This window comes from Phasianus colchicus, chromosome 33 (assembly GCF_987193195.1).
Source record: "Phasianus colchicus chromosome 33, bPhaCol1.hap1.1, whole genome shotgun sequence".
Lineage (NCBI taxonomy): Eukaryota > Metazoa > Chordata > Aves > Galliformes > Phasianidae > Phasianus > Phasianus colchicus.
In genome coordinates this window covers 2,869,814-2,887,364 of record NC_143468.1, presented here as the reverse complement: position 1 = coordinate 2,887,364, position 17,551 = coordinate 2,869,814, and the positions used below count along the sequence as shown (strand labels likewise).

The 17,551-nt window shown below is 67.9% G+C and overlaps 3 protein-coding genes across 4 annotated transcripts in view; 2 read left to right on the top strand and 1 right to left on the bottom strand.

Moving 5' to 3' along the window:
* Positions 1-371: 371 nt before the first annotated feature.
* On the top strand, positions 372-8,244 carry NCKAP5L (NCK associated protein 5 like). Its single transcript, XM_090128309.1, is given in 14 exon segments — positions 372-442; positions 536-701; positions 1,455-1,523; positions 1,627-1,665; positions 2,505-2,624; positions 2,715-2,804; positions 2,904-3,965; positions 3,968-4,296; positions 5,501-5,609; positions 5,699-5,777; positions 6,230-6,274; positions 6,277-6,495; positions 7,687-7,793; positions 7,923-8,244. Coding segments are annotated over 13 exon segments (2,586 nt in total). The 5' UTR covers positions 372-442; positions 536-620; the 3' UTR covers positions 8,160-8,244.
* A 721-nt stretch (positions 8,245-8,965) lies between these two features.
* Positions 8,966-16,036, bottom strand: TMBIM6 (transmembrane BAX inhibitor motif containing 6). 2 transcript variants are annotated; one of them, XM_090128380.1, is made up of 10 exons: positions 15,884-16,035; positions 14,645-14,743; positions 14,455-14,563; positions 13,339-13,459; positions 13,167-13,215; positions 12,103-12,200; positions 10,952-11,031; positions 10,745-10,845; positions 9,370-9,442; positions 8,966-9,065 (listed from the first exon to the last, which is right to left on the bottom strand). In XM_090128380.1, the coding sequence occupies exons 2-10, from the start codon at positions 14,698-14,700 to the stop codon at positions 9,042-9,044; spliced, it is 711 nt and encodes a 236-aa protein (XP_089984506.1). In that variant the 5' UTR covers positions 14,701-14,743; positions 15,884-16,035; the 3' UTR covers positions 8,966-9,041. The 2 variants fall into 2 exon arrangements, with proteins under 2 accessions (XP_089984506.1, XP_089984505.1); XM_090128379.1 differs by having other exon boundaries at positions 8,993-9,068; positions 15,884-16,036.
* Positions 16,037-16,267: 231 nt separating this feature from the next.
* Positions 16,268-17,551, top strand: part of FMNL3 (formin like 3) — a 28,403-nt gene continuing 27,119 nt past the window's right edge. The window contains exon 1 of the mRNA XM_090128375.1: positions 16,268-16,445. Coding sequence (XP_089984501.1) covers positions 16,299-16,445 — 147 coding nt within the window. The 5' untranslated portion in view covers positions 16,268-16,298. The remainder of the gene's footprint in view (positions 16,446-17,551) is intronic.

Here is a 17,551-nt window from a genome sequence, read left to right as displayed (position 1 = left end):
TGGGGCACAGAGCCCCTGTGTGGGGGTGGGGGGTGGGGGGGGAGGGGAGAGCCTCGGTCTGGGGGGGGGAGGAGCCGAGCGCCCCGGAAGCGGCAGAAATCGCGAATTTGGGACAAAAAAACCCAAATTACGGCTGGGTTCGCCCCGCCCCGAGAGCTGATTGGCGGAGAGCTCAAAACGTCCCGCCCACTGCCCGGAGCTGATTGGCGGAGGGCTCAGAACCCTCCATCCTCTCCTGCGCGATCATTGGCGGAGCTATCAGAACTCCCCGCCCATCCTCGTCACCGATTGGTAGAGCTCAATCCCCCTCCTCCTTTCCCAGGCGCCGATTGGTGGCGATAGGACGCGGGGCGGGGCCGATCCCGGTGCGGCCGTGACGTCACCACAGGACCCCCCCCCCCCCCCCCCCCATCCAACCATGGCCGCGCCGCCCGAACGCCCGGTGAGAGGGGGGGGGTCCGCGCCGGGAGGGGGGGGGGGGGCGGTGGTCCCGTTCTCCGTGCCCCCCCCGCACAGCCCAGGCTGTCCGCTGCAGGTGACACCGCGCTGAGCCGCGGGGGGGCGTCCGTCCGTTTGTCCGTCCGTCCGTCCGTCCGCCCGCCGCCCCGCGTGTCCCCGTTATGGCGGAGAGCGTGACCGAAGCTCCGGGGGGGGGGGGCGGCTCGAACCGGGAGCTGCTGCAAAGGCTGCGGGAATTGGAGGTACGGGGTTGGGGGGGGGGGTGGAATTGATGGGGGGGGGCTGCGGTCGGTGCTGCGGAGCTCTGCGCCCCCCCCCCCCCCCCCCACCAACCAGTGTGTGACCCCCCCCCCCCGTGACCCCCCCCTCGGTGCCCCCCCATCACTGTGTGACCCCCCCTCCCCCCCATTCCTGGGTTACTAATAAGATGGGGCCCCCCCCCCCAGTACCCCTCACTCTGTGCCCCCCCATCAATGTGTGACCCCCCCTCCCCCCCATTCGTGGGTCTTTAATGAGATGGGGTCCCCCCCCGGTACCCCCACCCCTCTTGTCCCCCCCCATCAATGTGTGACCCCCCCCTCCTCTCTGCCCCCCCCCCAATCAGTGTGTGACCCCCCCCCCCATTCCTGTGTTATTAATGAGATGGGGGTCCCCCCCTCTGTGACCCCCTCCCCTCTGTGCCCCCCCCATCAATATATGACTCCCCCCCCTCCTCTGTGACCCCCCCATTCGTGGGTCTTTAATGAGATGGGGGTCCCCCCCCCCGGTACCCCCCCATCTGTGCCCCCCCATCAATGTGTGACCCCCCCCCCACATCAGTGTGTGACCCCCCCCTCCCCCCCATTCCTGTGTTATTAATGAGATGGGGGTCCCCCCCCGGTACCCCCACCCCTCTTGCCCCCCCCCCATCAATATGTGACCCCCCCTCCCCCCCATTCCTGGGTCATTAATGAGATGGACCCCCCCCCCCGGTGCCCCCCCCTCTGTGCCCCCAGGAGGAGAACTCTGCTCTGGCTCAGGCCAATGAGAACCAACGGGAGACGTACGAGCGCTGCCTGGATGAGGTGTGGGATGGGGGGGGGGGGGGACAGGGGGGGGTTATAGGGCTGCTGCCCCCCCCCCTCTGTCCCAACCGCCGCCCCCCCCACAACCCGCTGTGCCCATCAGGTCGCCAACCACGTGGTGCAGGCGCTGCTCAACCAGAAGGTGGGGGGGGGCTGGGGGTGTCAGTAGGGGTGTATGGGGGGCTGGGGTCTCTGGGGGGGGGGGGAGGGGGATGCCTATGGGGCTGGGGGGGGCGCTGGGGGTGTACATGTAAATATATATATATATATATGGGGCTGGGGTCCCTGGGGGGTGTTGATGGGGGTCCCTGATGGGACATCTGTGGGGCTGGGGGGCCGTAGGGTTGTACTTATATACGGGGTTGGGGGCGTTTTGGGGTTGCTGATGGGGGCTGGGGGGGCCCTGAGGACCCAATGGGTTTGGGGGTGTCTGTGGGGCTGGGGTCCCTGGGGGTGTCTCTGGGGCTGGGGGGCTGTGGGGGTGTACTTAAATATGGGGTTGGGGGTGTTTTGGGGTTGCTGATGGGGCTGGGTTGGTTCTGAGACCCCCATGGGGCCGGGGGGTGTGTGTGGGGCTGGGGGTCCTGATGGGTGTCTGTGGGGTTGGGGTCCCTGGTGGTGCTGATGGGGGTCCCTGGGGCTGGGGGGGGGGGGCTGGGGGCATCCAGGGGTGTCTCTCTGTGGGGCTGGGGGTGTCTGTGGGTGCCCACAGGGCTGGGGGGGAGGCCTGGGGATCCCGTGGGACTTTGGGTGTCTGTGGGGCTGGGGGTCCTGATGGGTGTCTGTGGGGTTGGGGTCCCTGGGGGGGGGGGCTGGGGGTTTCTGGGGGTACCCAGAAGTGGGGCTGGGGGGGCTTAGGGGATGTTGATGGGGGTCCCTGGGGTGGGGGGCATCCATCTGCAGGGCCGAGGTTCTGTGGGGCTGCCTATGGGACAGGAGCTGAGCCCCCCAACCCCCCCAACCCCCCCATGGCCCCCCCAGGACCTGCGGGAGGAATGCCTGAAGCTGAAGAAGCGCGTGGCCGAACTGGAGCGGCAGAACCGGGCACTGAGCGACCTGTGCCAGCAGCGCCTGCAGCCCCCGCCCGGACCCCCACCCCAGGTCTGTGTGCATCTGTGTGTGTGGGGGGGGGCAGAGTGGGGCAAAGCCCCCCCCTAAGCACCAACACGTGGCTCTGTGTCCCCCCCCCAGCTGCTCCCCCCGCTGTCCCCGGACCCCCCCTGCAGCCCTGAGCGCCCACCCGCCCCACCGCCCCACGGCTGCTGTGCCCCCCCAGTGCAGGTGGGTAACCTCAGACCCACAGCATCACCCCCCCACAGCCCCCCCCCCACCCAATACCCGTGGGGTGACGTGGCTGTGACCCCCCCCCCCCCCATACAGGTCACCCCGTTGGGACCCCCATCGGGCAGCGCTCTCAGCCCCCCGCTCTGCCCCACGGCCGCCCCCCCCCTGGATGCTCTCTCCCCGTTCTTGAAGAAGAAGGCGCAGATCCTGGAAGTGCTGCGTAGATTGGAGGAGGAAACGGACCCTCTGTTGGGGGGACCCCCCCACCCCGCCCCCCCCACCCCCGAGCCCCCCCTTCCCCCGTATTTGGGGCTGTACGAGGAGGAGAGCCCCGAGGGCGGCTGCGCCCCACACCTGGGGACGCCCTCAGCCCCACTGCTGTCCCCCTCCAAAGGGCTGAAGGGGGGGTCGGGGTCGGGACCCCCCCCCGCGCTGCGCCTCAGCCCTCAGCTGCCCCGCGCCTCCCGCATCCCCTGCCGCAGCGGCCCCCCCGAAACGCCCCCCGAGAGCCCCAACTTCCCCCAGCCCCACGCTTACGGCTCGGCTCCGCCCCCCCAGCCCCCCTCCCACGGTTCAGCCCCGCTCCCCCCACCCCACGCTTACGGCTCGACCCCCCCACCCCCACCCCCACCCCACACCTACGGCTCAGCCCCTCCGCCCCACCCTTACGACCCCCCCCCGCCGCCCCCCTCCATCCCATCGGACCGAGCGGCTTCGTCCCCCCCCGCCTCCCGCCGTTCCGTTCCGGCGGGTTCCTCTCAGTGCCGCCGCCCCAGTAAGAAACCCCCCCCCGAATCCTCCGCCGCCCCCCCCCCCAAGGAACGTTCGGGGGCTGCGAACAAAACGTGCGGCCCCTCGGGGCGACCCTCGACGCGCAGCGGCCGCAGCGGCACGAAACCCCCCGACCCCATCGCGGGGGCTGCGGGGCCGCGGGTCCGGCCGGCTGCGGGGGGGGGGGGCGGGGCCGGGGGTCCTTGCAGACCCCCCCCCGCGGGCTCCGTCCCCGCCGCCCCCAACCCGGCGACCCCCCAGGCGGGCGCGCATTCCGCCATCGAAGAGAAAGTGATGAAAGGGATCGAGGAAAACGTCCTGAGGTTACAGGGAGGGGGGGGGGGACGGACGGCAAAGGGCGGCCCGGGGGGGGGGGCGGCGGCGGCGGGGGGGGCGTGGGGGGGTTGGCCGGGTGGCTCGGGTTGCGCCGCAGCAAATTGCCCGCATTGCGCGGCCGCGGGGAGTGGGCGCCCGCCGCGCTGCGCAGGGACGGGAAAACGGCGGCGGGGAGGAAAACGGAGACGGACGGGGTGAACATTTCCCGTCTGATGGAACGGGCGGAGGATCTGAGGAGGGCGCTGCGGGACGGAGCGAGGGACGAGGCGGCGCTGCGGAGCGCGGGGAGGGAGGAGCTGAAGGGGCGCGGAGGGGCGGCGAGGAGACGCGGAGCGGGACGGGATGGAACGGCCAGGGAGTTCGTGCAGAGGCTGCTGGAGAGGTGGGGGGGGGATGGGATGGGATGGGATGGGATGGGATGGGATGGGATGGGATGGGATGGGATGGGATGGGATGATGGGATGGAATGTGATAATGGGATGGGATGGGAACAGGACAGAGATGGGATGGGGATGGGATGTAATGGGATGGGATGGGATGATGGGATGGGGATGGGGATGGGGATGGGGAAGGGATGTGGTAATGGGATGGGATGGGATGGGATGGGATGGGAACAGGACAGGGATGGGATGGGATGGAGATGGGGATGGGATGGGATGGGATGTTGGGATGTAATGGGATGGGATGGGATGGGGATGGGCAGGGATGGGATGGGGATGGGATGGGATGATGGGATGGGATGGGATGGGATGGGATGTAATGGGATGGGGATGGGATGGGATGGGATGGGATGGGAACAGGACAGGGATGGGGATGGGGATGGGAATGGGATAGGATGCAATGGGATGGGATGGGATGATGGGATGGGATGGGATGCAATGGGATGCGATGATGGGATGGGGATGGGGAGGGGATGTGGTAATGGGATGGGATGGGAACAGGACAGGGATGGGATGGGGCTGGGGATGGGATGGGATGGGATGGGATGGGATGGGATGGGATGATGGGATGGGATGGGATGGGGGTACCATAAGGGTTCTGTGTGGAGTGGGATGGGGGGACAGGGGAGATTCCATGGGGTCACCATGGGGATGGGTGGGAGGATGTAGGGGGGATACCGTGGGGTGGGGGTGGGATGGGATGGGGATACCATGGGGTTGGGGCGGGATGAATGTGGGATGGAGGTTGTATGGGGATACCATGGGGATGCCATGATAGTGGGATGGGGTGGGGATGGGGATTCTATGGGGTTGGGGTGGGGATGGGGTGGAGGCACCATGAGGATGGGGGTTGGGGTGGGGGTACCATGGGGTGGGATGGGTGTGGGGTTACTGTGGGGTAGGGGTGGGGATGGGATGGGGATTCTGTGGGGTTGGGATGAGGATGGGGTGGGTTACCATGGGGGGGTGGGGTTGGGGATTCTATGGGGTTGGGATGGGGTGGTTATAGGGATTCTCTGGGGTTGGGATGGGGTTACCATGGAGGTGGGATGGGGCACGCAGCTGTGGGGGGGTCAGCGTGGCCTGGCGGTGTCCCCTCTATGGGGTGACCCCCCCGGGGGTGTCTCACCACCCCCCCCCCCATAGGGTGGATGGGAAGGACGCGTCCTATGAGAGCCGCCTGGAGCACAAACGGGATCCGTGCCGCAACGGCATCGTGGGGCACCTGAGGGGCGGCCAGGAGCCCCCCCATAAGGTCAGGACCCCCCCCCAACCCCCCCCCCCAGCCCGGTCACCCCATGGGTGCTGACCCCGCTGCTGGTGGTGGGTGCTGCCGCCCCATAGGTCCCCGGTGTGGGGCTGCGGGGGGAGCTGCACCCCGATGAGCGTTTGGCTGAACTGGGGCCGCTGCAGCACTTTGCAGGTGGGGGAAATTTGGGGGGGGGCTTCGTAGGGTGGGGGGTTGCATGGATGGAAGTCCCATATTGGGGGGGGTCATATAGGGGGGGTTTTATGGGGGGGTCCCATTAAGGGGGGCCCCATTAGGGGGGGTCCCATTGGGGGGGGTCCCATTAGGGAGGGGTCCCATTGGGGGGTGTCCCATTGGGGGGGGTCCCATTGGGGGGTGTCCCATTGGGGGGGGTCCCATTAGGGCGGGTCCCATTGGGGGGGTGGGATGGTGGTCTTTTGGGGGGCTCCCTTATGGGGGGCCCCTTTAAGGAGGGGTCCCACGGGTGAAGGGAGCTCATGGCTGGGGGTCCCATATGAAGGGGGGGGACGGGGTCGTGTTGGGGGCTCCCATGGGGGGGTTCTCATGGGGGGGGGGGTGATTGGGGGGGTGGTCCCCAACCCCTCCCCCCCCTTTTTGCCTTACAGCCTGCAGCTCCCTGACCCGCACCCTGGACAGCGGCATCGGGACTTTTCCCCCCCGGATTACGGGGGGGTCCCTACAAAAAGCGCCCCGAAACCTCGTGGGATCGCTGCCCCCCCCGGCCCCCCCCCGCCCCCCCCCAACACCAAAGTACCCCGCAAAGCCCGGACTTTGGAGCGGGAGCTGCCGGGCCTGGAGGAGCTGATGGGGAAACGGCGAATCGGCCCCACTGAGCCCCACTGCAGTGCAGCGCAGCGGGGGGGGGCGCAGGGTGGGTGTCATTGGGGGGGGGGGCAATGGGGGGGGCAGTGCTGAGGTGGGGGCTGGGGGGGGGGTGATGACCCTGGGTGGGGGGGGGGTCTCCATTGGTGGAAGTGACCCCAGGTTGGGGGGGGGCATTGGGGGGGGGTCTCCATTGGGGGTGGAAGTGACCTCAGGTGGGGTGGGGGTCTTCATTGGGGGGTGGGGTCTTCATTGGGGGGGGTCTTCATTGGGTGTCTCTGGGGGGGGTCTCCATTGGGGTGGCAGCTCAGGTATTGGGGGGGGGTCTCTGTTGGAGGGTGGGACTGAGCCTTAGGGGGGGGGAATGTAGAATGGGGGGGGGGGTCTCCGTTGGGGGGTGGAAGTGATCCCAGGTTGGGGGGGGGTCCATTGGGGGGGGGTCTCCATTGGGGTGGCAGCTCAGGTATTGGGGGGGGTCTCTGTTGAGGGGTGGGACTGAGCCTTAGGGGGGTGCCCAGGATGGGGGGGGTCTCCATTGGGGGTACTTGAGGGGGGGGGTCTCCATTGGGGAGTGGGAGTGACCTCAGGTGGGGTGGGGGGTCCCTGGGGGGGTCACCATTATGGGTGGCACCTCAGGTATTGGGGGGGGGGTCTCTGCTGGAGGGTGGGACTGAGCCTTACGGGGGGAATACAGAGGGGGGGGTCTCCGTTGGGGGTGGAAGTGACCTCAGGTGGGGTGGGGGTCTCCATTGGGTGTCTCTGGGGGGGGGTCTCCATTGGGGGTGGCACCTCAGGTGTGGGGGGGGTCTCTGTTGAGGGGTGGGACTGAGCCTTAGGGGGGTGCCCAGGATGGGGGGGTCTCCACTGGGGAGTGGGAGTGACCTCAGGTGGGGGGGGTCCATGGGGGGGGTTTCCATTGGGAGTCTCTGGGGGGGGGGTCTCCATTGGGGGTGGCACTCCAGATATGGGGGGGTCTCTGTTGGAGGGTGGGACTGAGCCTTAAGGGGGGGGGGGTCTCCAATGGGAGGTGGAAGTGACCACAGGTGGGGGGGTCCGTGGGGGGGGGGTTTCCATTGGGGGTAGCATTGGCCATGGGTGGGGGTCTGTGTTCGGATGGTGGCAGTGATGCTGGGGGGGTCCGGGGGGGGGGGGGCTCTATTGGGGATCCCGGGGGCGGATGGGGGGGGGGTGTCTCTGTGATGGGGTTGGTGTTGACCCCCCCCCCCTCGCCCCCCCCCAGCCGATGCCGTGAAGCCGCGCCGCGCGCAGCAGAGCAAGAATTGGACTTTTCCCAACGCGCGGGGCTGCGGGGCTGCGGATCCGTTCCTGTGCGCCGCGGGGGGGCTGGTGAGTCGGGGGGGGGGGGCAGGGAGGGGGGGGGGGTCACCCCGTACCGCCCGCGGATGGTGACAACGATGGGGGGGGGGGGGCGGTGGGCGCCGTCCCATCTGTTCCCCTTCTCCCATTCCATGCCAGGCTCCGGTTTGCAGCCCACCCCCCCGCCGCGGGGCGTCCCCGGACCCCCCCCCACCGTTGCCCCCCCCCCTGAGCGCCGGCAGCAGCCGCACCCCCAGCGCTTCGGATGTGGGGGACGAGGGCAGCCCGGAGGTCCGATCTCGGGGGGGGGGCTGCGGCCCCCCCGGCTTGCAGCACTCGGAGTCGCTCAGCGATTCCCTGTACGACAGCCTGTCGTCCTGCGGCAGCCAGGGCTGAGCCCCCCCCCAACACACACAGCCCCCCCCCCAACCTTTTCTTCCATCGGGTGCGATGCGGTCTTCCGCCCCTCACCCCACAATTGGGGGGGGGGGGCTGTAGGGGGGGGGTCCCGGTGCTGTGTGCCCCCCCCCCCCCCCACCTCCCCTTCCTCCGATGGTGCTATCGCAGTGTACAGCCCCCCCCCCCCACGTTTTTAATTCAATAAAACCGCCCCCCCGCTCCTCGTTTATTTATAACGGCGCTGTCTGTCTGTCCGTCCGTCCGTCCCCCCCCCCGTGTCCTTTTTTGCCCCCCCCGGGCTGCTGCGCGGTTTCGATCTCAGCGTTTTATTGAATCATTCCGGTGTACAAAGAGTGACGGCCTGCAGCCATCAGCGCTCCCACGGGGGGGGGGGGAAAAGGGGGGGGGAAAAGGGGGGTGGTGTTAATTAGGGGGGGGGTAATTAATTAATTACGGTCAGACCTGCTGGACGCTGCTCTGCTTGGCACTGAAGGAGAGGCTCTGTGGGGCAGAAGGGGGTCCCGAATCCCCACCCCCACCCCCAAACCCCCCCAGTCCCCTTTGTGGGTGGTGGGGGGGTCAAAGAGGGTCGACCCCCCCCTCTCCCCCCGCCCCCACGACCCCCCCCCTCCAACCTGGGGAATTGGGGGGGGGGCTGCGGAGCGCCAGCAGATCTGTGGGGCATCAATGGGGGAAATCTATGGGGCGGGGGGGGGAAAGGAGCCACGAGGTGCCAAAGCGTCCGGGCTGCTGGGGGGGGGCAGCAAAGCAGCCTTTAATGAACCGGGGGGGGGTGGGGGGGGTTTGGGGTCGTGGGGGCGGATTGGGGGGGATGGGGGGGTTTGGGGGGGGGCAGCTCCACTTCTTCCTGGAGCGGCTTCACTTCTTCTCCTTCTTCTTGTTCTGCTGGGGGAGACGCGGCTGTCGGCGCTGCCCCACATCCCATAATCCCACCCCACAACGCCATCCCATAACCCCCTCCCCAATCCCATAACCCTGCTTCCCACCGCCCCACCCCACAACGCCACCCTCCACCCCATAAATCTTCCCCACCCCCCCATAACCCTCCCCCACCCCAGAATCCCTTCCTCCATCCCATATCCCACCCCCATCCCATAACCCCATAACGCCACACCCCATAACCCCCCCTCCGCCCCACAGCGCTGCCCCCCCGCCCCATAACCCCCCCCACCCCATAACCCCCCACCTCGTTCACCCCCAGGATCATCAGCAGCTCTCGGAAGATGTTGACAAAATCCAGGAAAAGATCCACGCAGTGCCTGTGGGGTCAGAGCACGGCATTGGGGGGGGCTGTGCCACCCCAAACCCCCCAAACCCACCCCACAGCGCCCCATAGCACCCCAACCCCACCCCACAGCACCCCACAGCACCCCCAATCCATCCCACAGCACCCCAAACCTACCCCACAGTGCCCCATAGCACCCCAAACCCACCCTAACCCCATTCCATAGCACCCCAACCCCACCCCAGCCTCACCCCACAGCACCCCTAAGCCACCCCATAGCGCCCCAAACACCCCAACCCCACCCCATACCGCCCCATAGTACCCCATAGCACCCCAACCTCACCGCACAGCACCCAAACCCACCCTAACCCCACCCCATAGCACCCCAACCCTTCCCCAACCCTACCCCACAGCACCCCAACCCCACCCCATAGCACCCCACAGCAACAATAACCCACCCCACAGCGCCCCATAGCACCCCAAACCCATCCCAACCCCACCCCATACCACCCCATAGTACCCGGTAGCACCCCAACCCCACCCCATAGCACCCCACAGCACCCCTAAGCCACCGCACAGCGCCCCATAGCACCCCAATCCCTCCCCAACCCCATCCCATAGTGCCCCACAGCACCCCTAACCCACCCCAGAGCACCCCAGAGCACCCCAAACCCATCCCAACCCCACCCCATACTGCCCCATAGTACCCAATAGCACCCCAACCCCACCCAATAGCACCCCACAGCACCCCAAATCCACCCCAACCCCACCCCATAGCATCCCAACCCCACCCCATAGCACCCCACAGCAACAATAACCCACCCCACAGTGCCCCATAGCACCCCAATCCCTCCCCAACCCCACCCCATACTGCCCCATAGTACCCTATAGCACCCCAACCCCACCCAATAGCACCCCACAGCACCCCAAATCCACCCCAACCCCACCCCATACCTCCCCATAGTACCCGGTAGCACCCCAACCCCACCCCACAGCACCCCAACCCCCTCCTATAGCACCCCACAGCACCCCAAACCCACCCCAGAGCACCCCAAATCCACCCCAACCCCACCCCATACCGCCCCATAGTACCCAATAGCACCCCAACCTCATCCTATAGCACCCCACAGCACCCCTAAGCCACCCCACAGCACCCCATAGCACCCCAAACCCATCCCAACCCCACCCCATACTGCCCCATAGTACCCAAACCCCCCCAACCCCACCCCAACCCCACCCCACAGCGCCCCACAGCACCCCAACCTCTCCTCAACCCCACCCCACAGCACCCCTAAGCCACCCCACAGCGCCCCACAGCGCCCCAGCCCCCACCCACCAGATGTAGTCCTTATCCCCGCTCTCTGCCTTCTCGATGATCAGCTGGGTGTCGAACAGCACGAAGCCGCACATCAGCATCAGCCCCACGTAGAGGTTGGCCTGCAGGGAGCAGAATTCGGGGGGGTTTGGGGAGGGGGGGGGGTCAGATGGGTGCCCCCCACCCCCCCGCGGGGTCCGGAAGGAGCAGAGTGGGTGCAGCACCCACCGTGAGGAGCCACACGGAGCCCAGCAGCGCGTTGAGCAGGGAGGAGAGCAGCAGCAGGGTGAGGCCGGAGAGCAGGAAACCTGCGGGGGGCGGCAGTGAGAGCAGCTCCTGGGGGCACCCCGACCCCTATGGGGCACCCCAAGCCTTTTGGGGCACCTCCAACCCCTTTATAGTGCACCCCCACCCCTATGGGGCACCTCCAACCCCTTTATAGGGCCCCGACCCCTATGGGGCACCCCGAACCTTTTGGGGCACCTCCAACCCCTTTATAGGGAACCCCGACCCCTATGGGGCACCCCGAACCTTTTGGGGCACCTCCAATCCCTTTATAGGGCACCCCCACCCTTTTGGGGCACCCTGACCCTTTTGGGGCACCTCCAACCCCTTGTAGGGCACCTCAAGCCTTATGAGGCATCTCCAACCCCTTATCAATCCCTTATGGGACACCCTGACCCCTTTTGGGCCACCTCCAACCCCTTTTGGGGCACCTCCAAACCCTTATGGGGCACCCCGAGCCTTATGGGGCACCCTGACCCTTTTGGGGCACCTCCAACCCCTTTATAGGGCACCCCAACCCCTACGGGGCACCCTGACCCTTTTGGGGCACCTCCAATCCCTTTATAGGGCACCCTGAGCCTTATAGGGCAACTCCAACCCCTTATCGGACACCTCCAACTCCTTATGGGGCAACTCCAAACCCTTATGGGGCACCCTGACCCTTACGGGGCAACTCCAATCCCTTTATAGGACACCCCGACCCTTTTGGGGCACCCTGACCCTTTTGGGGCACCTCCAATCCCTTATGGGGTATCCCAGCCCCCCTGTGGGGTAGCGAGTCCCTTTTGGGCCATGTTTAATCCCTTTTGGGCCTCCCCAACCCCTCTATAGAGCACCTCCCATCTCTTTTGGGGCACCCCCAGCTCCTTTTGGGGCACCCCAAATCCCTTTTGGGGGACCTCCAATCCCTTTTGGGCCACTCCAGCTCCTTTTTGGGGGCACCTTGATCCGTTTTTGAGCACCTCCAGCCCCTTGTGGGGTATCCAAGCCCCATTTGGGATATCCCAGCCCCCTTGTGGGGTATCCCAGCCCCCATTTGGGGTATCCCAGCCCCCTTGTGGGGTGCCCCCGTCCCCTTTTTGGGGTCCCCTCACCTCCCAGGTAGAGAAAACTGCGGCGCCGGGCGTAGAGAGCGCTGAGCGAGAAGCAGCCGAAGATGGCGGCCGTGCCCAGGAAGGCGGTGGGGATGAGGCTGGGGGAGAAGGGGGGGTCAGGGGGGGCTTTATGGGGTGGTCAGGGGCTCTGTGGGGCAGTGGGGGGCTCTATGGGGGGGCCAGGGACTCTATGGGGTGGTGGAGGGCTCTATGGGATGGTGGGGGGCTCTGTGGGGGATCAGGGGGTTCTATGGGGTGGTCAGAGGCTCTACGGGGCAGTGGGGGGCTCTGTGTAGGGTCAGGGGCTCTGTGTGGGGTCAGGGGCTCTATGGGGCAGTGGGGGGCTCTGTGTGGGGTCAGGGGGGGAGTCAGGGGCTCTGTGGGGGCATCAGGAGCTCTATGGGGCAGTGGGGGGCTCTGTGTGGGGTCAGGGGGGGAGTCATGGGATCTGTGGGGCAGTGGGGGGCTCTGTGTGGGGTCGGGAGCTCCATGGGGTGCTCAGAAGCTCTATGGGGTGGTCAGTAGCCTATGGGGTGGTCAGGAGCTCTATGGGGGGGCCAGGGACTCTATGGGGTGGTGGAGGGCTCTATGGGATGGTGGGGGGCTCTGTGGGGGATCAGGGGGTTCCATGGGGTGGTCAGGGGCTCTGTGGGGCAGTGGGGGGCTGTACGGGGGGGTCAGGAGCTCTATGGGGCAGTCAGGGGGCTCTATGGGGTGGCTGGGGGCTGTGTGAGGGGTCAGGAACTCTATGGGGTGGTGGGGGCCTCTATGGGGTGGTGGGGGGCTCTGTGGGGGGTCAGGGGGTTCTATGGAGCAGTCAGGGGCTCTGTGTGGGGGGTCAGGAACTCTATGGGGTGGTGGGAGTTTCTATGGGGTGGTCAGGGGCTCCGTGGGGGCTCAGAGGTTCTATGGGGTGGTGGGGAGCTCTGTGGGATGGTCAGCTCTATGGGAAGGTCTGGGGGCTTCGTGGGGGGGTCAGGAGCTCTGTGGGGCAGTAGGGGGCTCTGTGGGGTGGTCGGGGGGCTCTGTGGGGCGGTGGGGGTTGGGGGGGGGTGGGCACCTACCTGGGGTTGATGGCGATGCACATCTGCAGGAGGGGCCCCAGGTTGATGCCTGCAAGGACAGAGCGCAGTGAGGACCCCCTCTGCCCCCCCCCATCACACCTGGGGGGGGGAGTGGAGGATTACGAGGGGGTGCGCAGTGCCCCCCCCCTTTTTTTGGGGTCCCCCCCCATACCTGTGAGGAAGGCGAAGCCCCCCAGCATCGCCAGCCGCTGCTGCTCCGTCTCCCTGCTGTGCGGCGTCGCCGTCAGCCACAGCATCAGCCCCAGGGAGCCCAGGCCGCTCAGCAGGCTGAACTGAGGGGGGGGCAAACGGGGGGGGGGTCACAGAGCAGCCCCCACCCCGCCAAGGGACGAAAGGGGGGGGCAAGGGGGTGGAGGATATGGGGGGGGTTGTGGGGATATGGGGGAGTTGTGGGATTGGGAGGGAATATGGGGGATATGGGGGGGGGGGGCAGATGGATGGGGGGGCAGAGGGATGTGGGGGGGGCGCAGGGATGTGGGGGGGGCACAGGGATGGGGAGGGGTTGCATGGATGGGGGGGCACAGGGACATGGGGGGGTCGCATGGATATGGGGGGGTCATGGGGGTATGGGGGGGACAGGGACACACAGGATATGGGGGGGCTGAAGGATATGGGGGGGTCATGGGGATATGTGGGGGCACGGGGACATGGGGGGGTCACAAAGACACGGGGGGGACACACAGGGGGCACAGGGGTATGGGGGGGTCGTGGGGATATGGGATGGGTCACAGGGACATGGGGGGGTCACAAGGATATAGGGGGGGGTCAGTGGGATATGGGGGGGTACAGAGCCACAGGGAGGGAGAACAGGGATGTGGGGGGGGTCACAAGAAATATGGGGGGGGCACAGGGATGGGGGTGTCATGGGGATATGGGGGTGCACAGGGATATGGGGGGGACGCAGGGGGGTCATGGGGGTATGGGGGGGGACATGGGGGGATCATGGAGATATGGGGGGAACACGGGGGGTCATGGGGATTTGGGGGGGCACAGAGATATGGGGGGGACATGGAAGGGATCATGGGGATATGGGGGGGCACAGGGATATGGGGGAGGACATGGGGGGGGTCACGGGGATATGGGGGGGCACGGGGGGGTAGCAGGGATATCAGGGTGTCACAAGAGATGCAGTGGGGGTCATGGGGACATAGGGAGGATCACAGAGACGTGGGGGGGGGTAACAAGGACATGGGGGGGGGTCGCAGGGAAGGGGGGATCACAGCAGCCCCAGCACCCCGAGGGGGGGGCAGACACCCCCCCGCCGTACCTGGAACAGGTGGGTGACCACATTGACGTACGCCCCCACGGCAGCCAGCAGCATGCAGAGAGCAAAGCTGCCATAGACCCTCTTCAGGTGCTCCTGGGTGGAGGCTGAGCTGCAGGGGGGGGCGTAGGGGGGGTCAGGAGGGATTGGGGGGGGGGGCACACAGCATCCCCCCATCCCCGGCGTTACTCACATGTGGGAGAACTTGAAGAGGGCATCGAAGTTGATGCTGCGGTCGAAGACGTTCATTGCGGCCAGAGAGAGACGGGGCAAAGGGCCGGGAATGGGGACACTGTGGGGGGGAGCAGAGGGGTGGGCTGCTGTGGGGCCGTGGGGTGGGGGGGGCTGTGGGGGTGTGGGGGGCTGTGGGGGTGTGGAGGGCTATGGGAGGTGGGGGGGCTATAAGGGGTTATGGGGTTGTGGGGGGCTGTGGGGGGTGGGGGATTATGGGGGGCTGTGGGGGTGTGGGAGGTTATGGGGTTGTGGAGGGCTATGGGAGGTGGGGGCTATAGGGGGTTATGGGGTTGTGGGGGGCTATGGGGGGTTGGGGGGTGTGGGGGGTTATGGGGTTGTGGGGGGCTATACGGGGTGGGGGGCTATAAGGGGTTATGGGGCTGTGGGGGGCTATGGGGGGGTTGTGGGGGTGTGGGGGGTTATGGGGGGCTATGGGGGGTGGGGGGGCAATAAGGGGTTATGGGGTTGTGGGGGCCTGTGGGGGTGTGGGGAATGTGGAGTTGTGGGGGGTTATGGGGGGTGTGAGATTATGGGGGTTATAGGGCTGTGGGAGATGTAGGGTTATGGGGGTTATGGGGGATGTGGGGTTGGGGGGTGGTGTGGGGTTATGGGGTGTGGGGTTATGGGGGTGTGGGGTTGGGGAGGGGTCATGGGGGCTCCTCCCAGGGCCGTGTGCTTATGGGAGATGTGGGGTTCTGGGGGCCGGGGGGGTTGGAGTTGTAGGGTTATGGGGCTGTGGGAGATGCGGAGTTATGGGGGCCGTGGGGCTGTAGGGCCCGAGGGAGCTGCGGGGGCTCCTTCGGGGGCTGTAGGGTTACGGGGTTGTGACGATTATGGGGTTCCGGGGCTCCTCCCGCCCCGCCCCACAGGACGCGCAGCTTTTCTGACCCCTCCGCCCCTCCGTACCTCAGGGTGACCTTTGACCCCCGGCCCCGCCCCGCCCCCCGCGCAGCGCCGCAGCCTCACAGCGCCCCCCTCCTTCCTCCCCCCCCCCCCCTTCGGGGCGCGGCCTGCACCGCGCTCGGCCCCCCGTTAGGCCGCGACCCCCGGGGAGGGCTGAGGGGGGGGCGGGTCCGCTCAGGGCGGTGCCCGGAGGAGCTCTGGGTGCTCCGAGGCCCCCCGGGGCCGCCGTTGAGGTTCGTCGTTGCCGTTCATGGCCGCCCCCGGCGCCGCTCCCCGCCCCCCCCGCGCCCCTCACCTGCGCGGCGCTCCGCCGTCCGTCCGGGCCTCCGACGCTCCCCACTCTGCTCCGCCCCCCTCCGCTGATTGGTGGGCGAGCCTCGAAGTCCCGCCTTCCGCTTCACCTCGTTGGTTCGCCTTCCCCGCGAGGGGCGGGGATAAAGGAGACGCTTCCGCAGCCTATTGGCGAGCAGCCGCGCCCGGGCGCTACCGTTGGTCAGAGCTCCGCGGGAACCTCGGCGCCGATTGGCCGGCGTCGACCTTCGGGCGGACCAATCGGCGTCGAGTCGAGCGTGGCGGCGTCGCGCTGCCGCGCCCCCTGGTGGCGGGAGGCGGCGTGGGAGGAGCGGACGGGGCGGCCCCGACGGGCGGGGCGGGGCGGGGCGGGCGGAGCGGGCGGAGGCTCCCACCGCCCCCCGCTGCTGGGCCCGGGGATGGGGAACGTGGAGAGCGCGGACGGGGAGGCGCTGCCCCGGGGCCCGGGAACGGGAGCGGCCCCGGGGTCGGGCGGGGGGCTGAGCGCCGGGAAGATGCCGATGCCGGAGCCGTGCGAGCTGGAGGAGCGCTTCGCTATGGTGCTGGTGAGACCCCCGACCCCCCGCCCCCCCGCTTCGCGCCCCCCCGTCCCGGACCCCACCCCGCTCCTTCCGCCCCGCCGGTGCCCCCCGACGGCTCCGCCGGTTGAACCCCGCGTTGATCCCCGCTGCGCGCTCCCGCCGCCCCCACGCGCGCTCCCGGGACGCCCCCGCGGTGCCGCCTCTCCCGGGGGCGCCGCGCCGGACCCTCCCGGCCCCCCCGCCCCGAACGGGCGCCGCGCTGCCGTCGGGGGGCGGCGGAGCGGCCGTGGGTTCGGAGTCCCCCCCGCATTCGGGATCCCCGCGTCGCCGCTGTGGCTCTGGGGTCACAATAGGTTGGGGGTCCCGATGGCTTTGGGGTCCCGATGGCTTTGGGGTCCCAGCAGGTTTGGGGTCCCAGTAGGTTTGGAATCCCAATGGCTTTGGGGTCCCGATGGCTTTGGGGTCCCAATAGGTTTGGGGTCCCGATGACTTTGGGGTCCCGATGGCTGTAGGATCCCAGCAGGTTTGGGGTCCCGATGACTTTGGGGTCCCAATAGGTTTGGGGTCCCGATGGCTTTGGGGTCCCGATGGCTGTAGGATCCCAGTAGGTTTGGGGTCCCGATGGCTTTGGGGTCCCGATGGCTGTAGGATCCCAGTAGGTTTGGGGTCCCAATGGCTTTGGGGTCCCGATGGCTGTAGGATCCCAGTAGGTTTGGGGTCCCAATAGGTTTGGGGTCCCGATGGCTTTGGGGTCCCCCCGCACGTTTTTGGGATCCCCGCGGCGCTGCGCTCCACCAACGCGGATCCTTTGGGCTGCGGGGTCGCCGCTCACAGCGCTTTGTCCGCAGCGGGGCGGCTCCGGGGGCTCCGTTCCCAATTCCCCCCCCCGCGCCTCCCCCGTTTCTGTCCCCGCGTCCCCAAATCCCGTCCCGTCCGTCCCGCACTGAGCGGAAGCGGCTGTGGGCAGGAAATGCCGCTCGCGGCCCCTTGGGGTCGGGACCCGAGGGGGGGGGGGGGCGCACTGGGGGGGGGGGGGCTCCGCTTATCCCCAACCCCGACCCCGGGACCGGACCCCCCCCATCCCCACGCCCCCATCCCCGGATCTTTACGTCCCCATCCCCGCATCCCGG